Source organism: Rousettus aegyptiacus, unplaced genomic scaffold (genome assembly GCF_014176215.1).
Source record: "Rousettus aegyptiacus isolate mRouAeg1 unplaced genomic scaffold, mRouAeg1.p scaffold_m13_p_17, whole genome shotgun sequence".
NCBI classification, from domain to species: domain Eukaryota; kingdom Metazoa; phylum Chordata; class Mammalia; order Chiroptera; family Pteropodidae; genus Rousettus; species Rousettus aegyptiacus.
In genome coordinates this window covers 9,015,268-9,028,767 of record NW_023416292.1, presented here as the reverse complement: position 1 = coordinate 9,028,767, position 13,500 = coordinate 9,015,268, and the positions used below count along the sequence as shown (strand labels likewise).

Genomic DNA, 13,500 nt, shown 5'->3' with positions numbered 1-13,500 from the left:
CGAGACAGTGGCTGGGCTAAGCTGGGAATTAAATTATTCAGGGGTCCACCTCATTTCTTCCTCCTCCACTATGCTTATGCGAACGGTCTGTGTGCGGAAGCCCAGCTATTTTTTCTTAAGACCTCTGGTGAAATGGTGGGGGTCGGGGCATGGTAATCTGAGATGCCAGCTTCAGTTCCAGGCCCTCCTGCAGAACCTCTCTCCCGTGCACAAGTGGTTTGGGAGCCCTGACCCCTGCGGGGAGCGTGTACCCTTTTACCTCCTGCCTTACTGCGAAGTAACTGTTTTATAAATTGTTACGTGAACATTCTGAGAGACCCCTGGTCCCAACCCGCTTATCTCTCAGTTTGATGTTATGCCTGAAATCCCACCTAGAAGGTTCATTCCTTGAGGATAAGGCTATTCTTCTGCTCAAATGCACATACCTGTCCATCAACAGATAAATGAATAAACGAAATTTGGTCTGTCCAAATTTTCAGTGGAATATTATTCAGCCATTAAAAGGAATGAGGTGTTGATACATGCTACAACATTGATCAACCTTAAAAACCTACTGAGTGAAAGAAGGCAAATATGAAAGGCCACATATTTTATGATTCCATTTATATGAAATGTACATTAGAAGCAAATCCATTGAGACAGGTAATTGGTTGCCCAGGGCTGGAAGGAGGGGAGAATGGGGAGTGACTGCCTAATAGGTGCAGGATTTCCTTCTAGGGTGATGAAAAATTCTGGAACTAGTGGCGTGATTACACAGTAGTGTGAATGTACTGAATGCCGCCAAATTGTACACTCTAAAAAGGGTACAATGGTAAATTTTGTGTTGGCTATGCTTTAATTACACACACACACACACACACACACACATACACACACACACTCCTGCTCAGAACCCTTATAGTTAAAAAACAGGTTTCAGCTTTAGAAAGGCCAACTGCGTGACCTTGAGCAAGCTACCCAGCTCTTTACTTCCTCATCTGTCCAATGGGGATGGTAACAGTTGCTGGGAGGATTGAATGAGATAATGTATACAAAGGGTTGAGCATGTTGTCTCAAGAGATGTTCCTCTTTCTTATCGGCATTAGTCTTCAACGGGCCCTTTCAGCCTTGGTGTAAATTCCTTCCCCAGAGCAGTTTTTGATTAAGACGAAGAGAGAAGCTTCTGGGGTTAGAGAGGACAGAGGAATGATCGTGGGTAACCCTGGCCTCCTCTGAGGTTTTACCTCGGGCGGATGGGCCAAAGTACTGTTCACTCCGCAGAGAAACTGCCCGAACACAACATGTTTGTGGGGTGGGGACGAGGGGACAAAGCTCTGTTTGGGTTTGGCTTCGGGTTTCAAAGTTTTGTTCAAAACCAATGGGGAGATATTAGAATAAAGATGGAAAACAGTCAGCATTTTAGCTTTTTGTCCTGTGGCTGGAACAAGTTAAAGCTCCTTACTCTGAAACAGGTGTCAGGCCAGATCTCTGGGAGAGGCGAGGGGGCAGGACGAAGACAGGAGAGCGGAGCGAGGGTGGGTTCCTCAGGCCCGATCAGCGTGCCATCACCACAGAGGCAGCCCACTGAAGAGACTGTCAAACTAGGTGCCTGGCTCTGGCAGAGGTCCCGTCCACGTTTATTTCCTAGATGCTCCCAAACTTCCCTCTCCGTCGAATGTAAAACAAGATGAAGTAAATGACTTGATGGTAAAATGATATTCATCCTTTTTATTATTATTATTAACGTATCAAAACATAAACGGCTACAGAAAACGAAACTATTTTCACGCATTTGTGTAAAGAACTTACAGTTCCATTAACCACAAACAGTGCATTTCTCACATCAATTTTTCTTGCCATAGCCACCAACTCCTTCCTTCCTCTCCAATCCATTACCATCTGTGGCAGCTTAGAAATTGTCTTTGAGTTTCATAACAGCTGATCAGTGGCACCTAGACCCACAACCATTATGTAAATGCAAGGAATTTTTCCCCCTCCATCAGGATAAAGAAAAGATAATCTCCTGAAAGAAGGGGTGAATGGTACTTCCACCACATGGCTCTTTATAGATATGCAATTAGGACACCTGTACCATAAATGACCGTTTAAAGGAACCATACTCAGGCTCAGAAGAGCAGGCACCATTCACGTGCGTGAATTCCAACATTGAATGAAGCCAATATCTCTCTGAAGAGCAGCAGCGGTAGCAGAGGAGTCAATTTTTATTTCTAGCCTGTGAGTGTTACATTTGTGCAGAGCAAAGAGCAAGGGAGCCTGGAATCAAATGAGGTGGAATACTTTTCTTTGAATTGTTACACCAACCCCATCTAAAATCATTCTCTTTCTTCCTCTCCACCCTCCCCCACCATTCTTTTATGATATCTGAAATACATCTTTGCAACAATGAGACACACATTTGGACATTATGATAAATGTAATTCAAGAGTTCTGTGGCAGAATGTAAGGTGTCTGTCCACGGCTCAAGTTGAACAAGTGTACGTTTTAGGCTTTTGTACATTCAGATAAACTGATGGTTGAGGTATTTAGCAATTCAGATTTTATAACAAAATTCTGTCTTAACCAAACAGTTGGCCTAAAGGATTTACTTGGTGCTGTGTTCCAAGGATTTTTAATGAGAAATTGAATATCAGATGCCACAGACTGAAGAACAAGATTGAAAGTCAATTGTCCCCGCTAGTGGCACCCCAAAGAACAAAGGAGGACACTTGGAGAATATTTGAAGCTAAATAAACCTCCCTCCGACCCAAGGAGAGGAAACAGGTGGGAAGGGGCTAGATCTCAACAACCAACTGATTAAAAAGAACAGAGACCAGCGCAAACACTTAAGTTTACCATATCTTGGTTCCAATATTTATTATATTGACAGGTTAGCAATACTAGGATAAATAAGTAATATTTTCTCTTACAGAAAATTGTAATGATACTATTGCGTAGGATTAAACACTCTGAGGATTTCACAGAAACATCAGAATTTAAACAGACAGTAGCCAGAGTCCTTGTGGCCAGTGTGAATGACCTCTCACATCTGTAAATGCTCTGGGCCAGATTTCTACCAACATCTGCATGACAAAAACAATGCCATTAACCTCCAATAATGCGAAAGCCTAGGCAGGCATCACCTAGCTCCAAACAAGTCTCCACTGAATGTGGTTTTCAACTGCCAGAAAAGGAAAATGGAATATTCTTTGGCTCTTCCCGCCTAGAAATAACTCCTGACCTGTCACTGAGCAAGAGTCCTAACTCTGCGGAAGGTGGACTAACTGCTTTCCTCCTGCGACATGGTAACTGAGTTTGCAACAGAGGACCTGCAGCCGTGCACATGAATTTTACGTTCATGCCTGGGTGCCGAGGAAAGGAGGCTTTTCCGTGGGCACGAAACGGCACCGCTGGCCAGCCGAATCCTGCTCTCCTGGAGCTGACACGCTCTTCCGGACACCTGAACATTTTGTAAGACACTACACCTGGTGATATCCCCCCAGACTCTCAGAAACCCGATTTGAGGAACGTCACGAAAAAGTCACACCAGGGTTGTAGGAACAAACATCGGGAGAGCGTAACGCCTAGTTGTGAAACAAACACCTTGCACACAGTAATTCCTGTAAATAACAGCGTCTTTGCTAGAAGCACAACTGTGGCCATTGCACAACTTTGCTAAAAGCCATTCTCGCTCCACTTCCCTTAAAGTGACCATGACAGTGGCAGCGGAGGAGGTGGCCCTACCCCACCCACCCAAGGAACAGATTCTTGTTCTGCATGAATCCTAATGGTGGGAGTCCTGGTTTTTGTCGAATCCATACGAAAGGCAGGCAGGACCCTAACGTGGGGCCATCTGGAGAATCCAAGAATGGCTGGTATGTTAAGGCCTAGATCCTGGAGTTGAGGCAAAAAATGCCCTTGCTCTGGTCCGAAGTCCACTCAGGGCAGAATGGAGAGGCCCAGCTGGGCCACTGAGCCCTCCCGCTTCCAGGGGTCTTTGCTGCTGGGATTTGAGAGGTGCACAGGAAGTCAGATCTCCAATGGCTGCAGGGTTTTGGATGTAGAAGGAGGATTTGATGAGGACTCCCCAGTTGCCCCCATAACCACAGCTGCTTAGCTCTGCAAGGTTCCTTCTTTTATCTGTTGGATAAAAAGATTTCTCTCATCTTCTGGAGTCCGCCCGTTCTGGGCCCGGACAATACACGTGGGCCGATGAAGGTTGAGCATGTATATCAAATGCTGCTTCTCATTCTTGAGTTCCTCAATTTGGGCCTTCAGTTCTGCATTCACACTCTCCAGCTTCTCTGATTCCTGGGGGACAAGAGACAGAGTTATTAGGAATGAACCAACATCCAGCAAGGGGGGAGGGGGCGGTGGCCAGGAGGTGGGGCAGCACCTGGGACATGTCAGGGCTCATCAAGCTGGGAATGGCCTGCGGAGGAGAGCTGTCGGGCTCCTGCTACCGTGCCCCACAAAGCAGGGACAGCAGCATGAGGTTTGGGAGAATCCAGACCCTGGAGAAGCCTGTAAACTTAGAGGCTTCTTCAGAGATGCCTTCGAGTTTACACTCAAGACTGAGGCAGGTTGTGACTCTGATAGTAATGAAGCTGCAATAGAACCAAGGGCTCAGAGGTCTCCTCTGCATGAGTCCAACAGCCCTCGTGCAGGTCTTCCGGACTCTCAAGGGACTTGGGGTCTGGGGAGAAATGCAGACTCATGATGCTTAGTCTTTTGGGCGTCACTAATTTCACTGAGATGCCCGTCTCCCCAGAAAGAATACAGATGGCAACACACAAAATGTCTTAATTTTCACTCACTCCCTACAGCAATCAGCAGAACCCTTGGGGGACCTGTGGAACCTGCGTGAAGACTCTGCCCTGGCCTGTCCACACCTAGGGGAAGGGACAGGATCACTGGAAAGACTGCGCCATGGGCCACCTCACCTGCCCCAGATCCAGTTCCCTTCAGGACGGGATGCTGCCTGAGTGCAGCCAGGAGCTCACACTATTGGCTGAGCCAAGGAGAAGGGCTGCAGAGTTAAGAACTTACACAGGAATACCAAAAGTGTAACCACTGCTTGTGGATGAAGGAAATAACTTGTTTGAAGAGATTAATTAAAGGCTTTTCATAGTGAGCCTAATGAGAGCTGGCAGCCTCTTTTCTCAGGAAAACGAGCAAACCTCCGGAACTGCGCTGGCATATCCCGCGGCCTGGAAGCTGCCGGACGTGTGCAGACTGGCCAGGACTGCTGTGATTTTTAATTCACACACCTGCCTTTTGCACATCCAGAGCCGCATTCATTGCGCTAACAGCTTTGTTACCTCCTCCTCGAGCCGCTGGCCTTTCTGCTACCCAGCCACAACGCCCTTCTTGGGGGAAACGCTTCTGGGTAGGGGGCTTCCGAGATAGGGACATGAGGTTGGCGGGGGACAGGCGTGAGCAAGGGGAAGGGGCGAGGCGAGAAGGCACTCACTTTCTGCAGGCACTCCGTCTTCTCTTTCTTCTTGTTCCGGCACTTGGCAGCGGCAATCTTATTTCTTTCCCGTCGCCTCTTTTTCCTTTCATCTTCTTCAGGGGCTACCTATAAAATTCAGAAGGTACGTGCTTAATGGGAGGCAAGAAATGCAACCCACCTCAAAGACACTGCCCTTTTTTTTTTTTTTTTCCCAGCAAAAGCTGGCAAACCAGGGGAGCCCTGATGCTAGAGGACTCGGAAGGAGTACAGCCTCAGCCTTTTGCATGAAACCTCTCCACACGCGTGTGCCCTTAAGAATGAATGATGAAAAGCAAAACCTGTGAGTTTAAAGTATATTGGCAATATTGGTAAATTAAAATCTAGCTTGTTTTAAAAATGCATTTTGAAATAAGAGTTTGATATTCAAATTGGTAACTACGGGTAATCACAGCCATCATTTAGAGCAGGAAACAGATTCTGCCTGGTAAACACATTCTTTCCCCTAGAACCAGGAATGGCCTCAGGAATATCACCTCGCCACCCTCTTCCTCTGCCTCTTTGATTCAAGACCCAAGGGCAGCCCCATCCATCTCCATCTTCCTTTGGAGCATCAGAGCATCTCCTTCCTGAATTCAGGAGAAGCCTGTGGCACTCCTCAAGCCTGTTCCCAAACGAAGTGGCATTACAACCCATGGCTTAATGCCAAAGGTGGGTGCTGAACTCAAACCATCCACTGATTCATCCTCCAATTAAATACTGATCTCTTCCTCTCTGCCCCACTCCAAGCCGGCCCCAGGCCTCCACAGAGAACAAAACCCTGTCCTGTTTTAGGATTTGGTCCTCTGCAAGCTCACTCTGATCTGACTTCATCGGCGAAGTTCGGCTGCTGGACCTGGCTTAGAGGCCAGAGTCCAGCTGGGGTGAAGCACTCGTGCTGGGCTGTGTGGGTGACAGTTAGGTTGTTCTTATCAGGACTTGTCATGTCACTTGTCACTGCTCTGGACAGTGGAAAAGGGCACGGGAACAGGACCTCAAACCAAAGAGACCCTGGCATGCCATAATCGACACACATCTGACTTAATACTCATCCTTTTGGATTAGATGACACTGACTTTGCTTGGACTGAGATGGAAGGCCTTGCAGTTTAGAAAAACAAAGTCCAAGAGGGAAATAAGGTGAGAGAAATTCCATCTTTTACTTCCTGGATCGGAGGACCACATAGGCAGACATTTGGGTTTAGACTAAACTGTCTTTAACCCTAGCTTCACCACCTGTGAGACCTTGAATAAGCTACCATGCTCTTCTGAGCCTCAGTTTTCTCATTTGTAAAATGGGATCAATAATCTTACCTTCCTAATAGGATTGCGATGAGGGTCAAATTAGTGAACATATGGAAAGTGTTTTGTACAGTGTTTAGCTTATAGTCAGTGCTATGTAAGCATTATTATTATTATTATTATTATTATTATTATTATTATTGGTAACCTCACCATCGGTGTCTTCATCAAGAACTCAGCAACTCTAATATTTCCTTTACAACCCTATAGCTATTTTTTGGACAGGTGGGGGAGAATTTGGGGTTTTCTCATATGACGAAGTACTGGAAAGTAGAGCAAAACTCAGAGTCGCACACTCAGATGTGGAAAAGCCTTTCTAAAGGGCATTTAATTCAGTCTCCTCAGTTTATTAATATGGAAATGAGGAACTCACCAACAAATAATAGTAATAGTGGGCAGTACTAATGTGCCCAGGAATCACCAGCTCCTGGTCAGTAGACCAGCTGGCTACAAAACCCAGAGGTTAAACCCAGGCCTTGGGCCCGTCCTGCGTCCTCTCCGGGCTAAAGCGGCCTCGTCACACCACGTTGCCACCCCAGAGGGCCCAAACGCACAGGGTGCCTATGGGCTTCACAGGCTCAGTGTCTCATTCTAAGTCGAGAATTACAGCAACCAAGGGGACCAGAACATTCAAGTAGGTCAGGTGGTGCGTACTCTCCCCAGCAGGAAAATCTCCTTGTTAAACTGACCTATCTAACATCAGAAGGTCACTTGATGAACACAGGGTTATAGATGGGTCGGGTGGCTTTAAGAAGTGTTGCCACAAAGCAGGCTGCCTGCTTCTTCCTTTGGAGAACCCTCCAACCACCCTTCCAAAATGCTCTCCTTCCTTCTACGGGGATCTTACTACTTCCATTGCATCCTATTATCTCAAGATATTTAATTAGAAAATTAAAAATCTCCTTGAGTGTCCCGCGATCCACCCTGCACTGTCCAGTATTGCACTGGGTACCGATGACCTCCCCTCGGGTTGGTTAGGGCCCGGCCAATGCCCCTAATGATGCCTTATGGATAGAGCATCACACAATAGTCCCAACTACCAGTCACTGAGCTATCACCCAGGTCTTCTGCTAGACCCTTAACAAATGTAATGTCATTAACCCTTAGATCAGTCCTATAGTGAAGTCATTATTACCCCCACCCCCCTCCTAAAGCATCATATTCTTAACAAACTTCCTTTAAAGCCCAGTTCCTTTTTAGCCAGTTCCACTATTCCTTGCCCAAAGGCAATGTTCATGCCAGTTAAGTAAGCCTGAAACACCCCCATCTTGTACCCACGTGGCTTCCCATCTCACTCTGAGCAAATGGCCATATCCGTATGATAGTCCGTAAGACCAGCACGATCTGCCCCCGACCTACTACCTCAGCTCCTCCCTCGTTCCCCGCCCCACATGGACCACCGCGACTCCTCCTATGCACCGAGCACACTCCCCACTCCGTGTCCTTGTTCTTGCTCTTTTGCCAGACACTCAGGCCCCTCCTTCTCCTCCTTCAAATCTCTTCCCAAGGCCATTCTATCAGTGAAAGCTTTCCTGACCTCCTGGTTTAAAACAGCGCCCCCGCCTCTACTCCGCTCTCGATTCCCTGATTCCCTTTCCTTGCTTTATTTTTCTCCTTTGCCCGTTGCTCATATTGCGTATTCACTTCTTTTGCGTATTATCTGTCTCCTCCCAGTAGAAAGTCAGCTTCCTGAGGGCAGTGATTTTGTTTTACTCATGCTGCATCCCCCTTCCTAGAGCACACCTGGCATGCGGTAGGTGTGCAAGTGTGCGATAAGCCCCAAAAGAACGGACACCTGTGATAGAACCTACCTGGGCTTTCGTGACTGACATCTCGAGAGGTCTGTTGCTGACGGTGACTGACTCCAGTGCCGAGGACATCCGGTGGCAGAGGTGCTTGTTCTGGATGGCAAACCTCAGCTCTTCCTTGACAAAGGGTGTCAGGTTAGCAAAATCCTCAAACACCAGTGACCCAGGAGGGGACAGGCAGGGGACGATGGCAGAGGCACTGACTTCCGAGGCAGAGACCTGGCCTGGGTGTTGAAGCATCATTTTGCTGAAAGACACATCAAAACCCAAACTACTTCAGGGATTTGGGAGCATGGGACCAAGTTCTCCCATACCTGCGACCTCCAACCCAAGCCCCACCCCAGGCGGAAGTCCCGTGAGCCCTCGCCTTCTCTCTCTCTCTCTCTCTCTCTTTTTTTCATTTCATGCCATCCTCAGCTTGAGTAAAAGAGGCTCTTAAAGCATATGGCTCAGTGATATGGATAAAATGCCTAATTGAAGTTTATCAGGAGTGGCATTTCAGGCTATTTTGAATTCCCGAAAGCATTAGTTTTAGCTGGTTTGCATGTATGTAAATGTAGCCTCAAACAGTAACGAAAGAGGAAGAACATTAAAATAAAAAAAAAAATTAAAAAAATAAAAACCATAGTGAAACTATTATGTAACTCCATTTCCAGTCTCTTTTTCAAAAAGGAACTTGGCATCTGAAATCAAATTGGATCTGTCAATCAGTGGAAGTTTATAAAGCAAAGAGGGGGGACTCCTGAATTTAGCAAATATATCTTAACTTCTCCCTTAGGGAGTCGTATCCAAGTAAATGAGAGTGAGGATGGTGACTGTGGTAGGTTTGTTTCTTTGAGCTGGTCCCTGGCAGGGGATGGGGGATGGGGATACAGGTGGCAAGGGACTAGCAGCCCCTTTGTAAAGTTGAGCGTAGTGAAGCAAAGACCTCAGAGTAAAGAAAAGTGAGGCACTAAGAACTTGGACCTCGCCTGGGGGACTTGTTCAGCCCTGTGGTGTCTGGAGAGGCTTGGTCTGGGGGCCCAAGGGGACTGGCTCTGGCACTAAGGAGCAGTGTGACCTGAGCTCTCTCAGTCTCAGTCTTCATCTGGCAAATAGCTGAGAGCTTGTGCAGCACAGGGACTGAGTCTCCGGTCGCTCTGTCCCAGAGCCTGGCCCAGCGCCTGGCACCAGCTGCTCCCAGTTCCTGCTGAACGCTGGAGACTGCCTGACCAAATATATGAAATGGGGGAGGAGCAGTCAAACCAAATGGCCTCTGGGCTCCCATCTACCTCTATCATTCTACAGCCTAGAGAATCCGAAGCCGCTAGGAAAATAAAAGGTAGAAACAGTAATAGTTTCACAGTCTCAATTAGGAACAGCCCCCCATCGATCTTTCCCTGCTATATATATATTCCCTCCAGCAGTGGCTGTAGTCATTTCTCCAGGGGCAGTGACTGTGGGGATTATCTAGGCAGGGGGGTCCCCTGGAGCGTCCCTTTCAATCTGGGGACCTTTGCCAAGTCCAGCCAGACAGGAAACCCTTTAGCAAATCTCTAACGAGTACCTTCTTCATTTAACGAGTGCTTTCGCCATACCAGAAACCTTATGTATATGATCTCATTTAATCCTCCCGAGAATTCAGTCCTAGCCCCATTTTACAGGTGGGGTAACAGGTTTACACCAGCTAAATAATTTACTTGAAGTCATAGTGCGAGACAGCATCAGAATTTGGAAATCGGTTTGACTCCAGAACTCATGCCCTTAATTTATAGATTATAGAATATTATTCCACATCACAAAAACAAAGCAAAAAAAAAAGACAGAGCAAACTTTTCTTGGGGAGTGGGGGCTGGCATGGGGGTGGGTGGGGGTCCTGGAACTGAATCGATGGAGGGAAGACCAAGCACAGAGCCACGGGGAAAACCTTAACTCTAGGTAATGAATTGTCGAACTTTCTATGTCAGGATGTACACTCGGGCTGCTGCCTGCATTCTGGAGTAGGTATAAATGGGTCTTTATGTACAAAATTCTCAGACTAGGGTCAGAAGATCAAGATTTGAAGCCCACTTACTTATGTGTCATCATTATACCTCCCGGTGCCTTCTTGCTCCTCTATAAAAGAAAGATAGTAACAATTGCTCTATTTTCTCATAGGGTTGTACAAGCAGTTGAGAAAATAATACATGAATATACCCTGGAAAACATAGTGCAGCCGGGAGGTATGTTCTTAGTGGGCCTCCCAGGGATCTCTCCAGCACGGGTTTGGCTCTCTGACAGACTCTCAGTGAGGTCCAGGTGGGAGGGTGGCTGGTCACTGGCTTTGATCTCAAACACTTCTGAATAGAACACCGTGACCTCTAACTCCCCCTTAAGATTGGAGATAGACTGTTGAAGGCAAGAATTCCAGGCCAAATAATGCCACCATTGATTATTCAAAGAAACCCAGGAAATGTGTGTAAGTCTCTACTAAAGACCTGTGTCATGAGTCAGAACTGAGGGTCTTCTATCAGTTTAATCCTATAATCTTAGGATGCTGGGAGGGCACTTACTTCTCTTTGGCAGGTGATAAACTGAGACACCAGCCTTCTACAGCCAGAGGCTTCAGAGTCTCCCGTGCATTCATGTTTTCCTTCCCTTCCCAACATTATTAACAATTTAGTAGTTCAGGGATGGAATTCAGAGCCACCTCTGGGCTGGCCTTTGCTTGGAGGACTGGATGGCTCCCTTCTACAAGGGTAGTTTGACTTCCTTGGCAGTTGAGTGTAGTTCATTTCACCACCCAGCTAACTTTATTAATGAGCTCTCAAAGCTTGGGGTCTAGTGTTTGGAAATTTTTTTCCCTTGTCAGTGTAAAGTCAGCAGTCCTGATGAAAGAAACTGAAGAATGTCAGTGGTGTGGAATGTTTGTATGAAAAGCATTGGGTGGGCTTACTAGGGGACGGAAATGGGCTGTAAAAATGTTAAAAGCCTCAGTAAAGTAGTTGTATCTGTAGAGATTTGGGCTTTCTCTGCACTCAGCTAAAGTTTAGTTTCTTTACTTAACTCTCTTAAGGTATGATCCAGCCCAGAGTCAGGCTGTGTCCCTACGAGGAAAATGAAGTTAAATTTTCAGACAATTTAACATCCCTCTCATTTAAAAAATATATATATGTTTGTGATTTTCTGAGTTGACTTTCTACACTGACCTTAAAATTGCCCAGACTTGCTACAAAGAACCTGCATTTTGCTTCTTCGTCATTATCTCTGATCAGAAGTCATATCATTGGAAATTTCATCATTTTCAAGAAAGTGAAACCTTACTCATGTATTTCTTTAACTGGAAATTCAGCTCCTAGATTTTATTTCCTTGTAGCTATGAACAACTGCGTTGAATTTTCACTTTTAATTTTCATCTCTTTCCACTAAGGGCTGATCATAAAACATCTTACCATTGGAAGCCAACGTTAGTTTTTTGCTCATTTCATATCTTGGTCTTTCTCCCAGCCCACTTGAAGGTTGGAGGTGTGAGACTGGGGGCTTCAGGACCAAAGTCAATGCTTCTAGGCCTATCCCTACCACTCACAAGCTGAGCATGCTCTCGCAAGCCACTTGTGGTTCCGGGGCCTCAGTCTCCTCATCTGTGAAATGAGATGGAAACTGCCCACCCCAGCTCCGTCACGAGGCTAAGCTGTCAGGAAGATCATACGAGATTCTCGAAGGTGGGTTTGCACATGTCATTATTACTGTGATTCTACTTTCCCCATTTCGGGGTAGGGGGAGCTCATAACGTTGTCAATGCAGTTTAGCCCCCTTAATCAGAAATGAAAGGGAACCCTCAAGAAATTCAAGTCAGTCACAGCTTCTTTTGCACTTTGACTGACCCCCAGGCTCTGAACACACCAGGTCGGTTCCACCCCACTATTTGCTAGCACCAGCTTGTCTCTACTGGTGTCATATACTTAAGAAATAACTAGTTCTCACCCATGAAACCATTTCTGGTTTCTGTGGTATCCTGGTTATGTATTTCCTCCTCCCAAGGACAGTTAACACTCGAAGCCACTGACCCTGCTCATGCCCAGCCAATCCGAAAAAAGGCAGAAATCATGAGCTTTATCTAACAGGAAAGAGCCCCCAATATTAGAAGTCAGGTCTTCATCTGTAATTTGAGTATAAGGAGATCCAGGACGGTAAAGTGACTTGGCCAAGGGCATAAAGCTGGTGAGTGGTCCTGCCCAGGCCAAGCTGTTGACCACCCACCCACTGCTCGCTTTGCTCCATCACTAATAGAGATCCAAATGAAAAGGCGACTGGAAAACAGAGCCGCTGGCCAGGTAGATGAGGGGTCAATAGTCAAGGAACCTGGTACCCACCCCAGAGGAGGCTTTGACAGGACTAGCTAGACAAAGAGGGAACACAGAAGAAAGAGAACAAGGGAGAGAAAGGGCCAAGAGGGAGAGAGAGAGCGAAGCATAGGATTAAGACAGGAAGGATCGAAGGCTCGGACAGCTGCCGCAGGTGCTGGGAGCTGTATCTTAGCCACACTGTGGGCCTGGCGCTACCTGCCACTTGGCTCTGAGACGAGACAGACAATAACAACTGCGAAACCCACCCCCACCCCAGGCTTTGTCTGGAAAATCCTCAGAGCAAGGACTTATATGTCGTAGTATTATTCTACAACAAATGCTAAATGCAAAACAAGGGGCCAGTAATATCAACTCCTCCTTCATTTAAAGTTGGGGAGACAGAGGCCCCAAACAGATGTAACTGTCACCAAAACTGCAATAGGTACTTGGGAAGACAAGATGACAGGCAGCACTCGGGGACCACAGTGTGGACAAGACACGGAACCTGCGGCATTGACCCCCTCCCCACCCCCAGCTCAAACACTTTTTTTTTTTTTTTTTGGCTCCATCCAGGATTTAGCAGCTCCTTTATTTGTAAGGAAGCATATGTGACTAGGAAA

The 13,500-nt window shown here is 46.7% G+C and overlaps 1 protein-coding gene across 3 annotated transcripts in view; it reads right to left on the bottom strand.

Moving 5' to 3' along the window:
- Nucleotides 1-1,687: 1,687 nt before the first annotated feature.
- The window catches only part of ATF3 (activating transcription factor 3), a 50,443-nt gene continuing 38,630 nt past the window's right edge, over nucleotides 1,688-13,500 (bottom strand). For all 3 annotated transcript variants that reach the window (XM_016166539.2, XM_016166537.2, XM_016166538.2), the window contains exons 2-4: nucleotides 8,580-8,823; nucleotides 5,450-5,557; nucleotides 1,688-4,287 (exon numbers count right to left, since the gene is read on the bottom strand). In XM_016166539.2, coding sequence (XP_016022025.1) covers nucleotides 4,090-4,287; nucleotides 5,450-5,557; nucleotides 8,580-8,819 — 546 coding nt within the window. In that variant the 5' untranslated portion in view covers nucleotides 8,820-8,823 and the 3' untranslated portion in view covers nucleotides 1,688-4,089. The remainder of the gene's footprint in view (nucleotides 4,288-5,449; nucleotides 5,558-8,579; nucleotides 8,824-13,500) is intronic.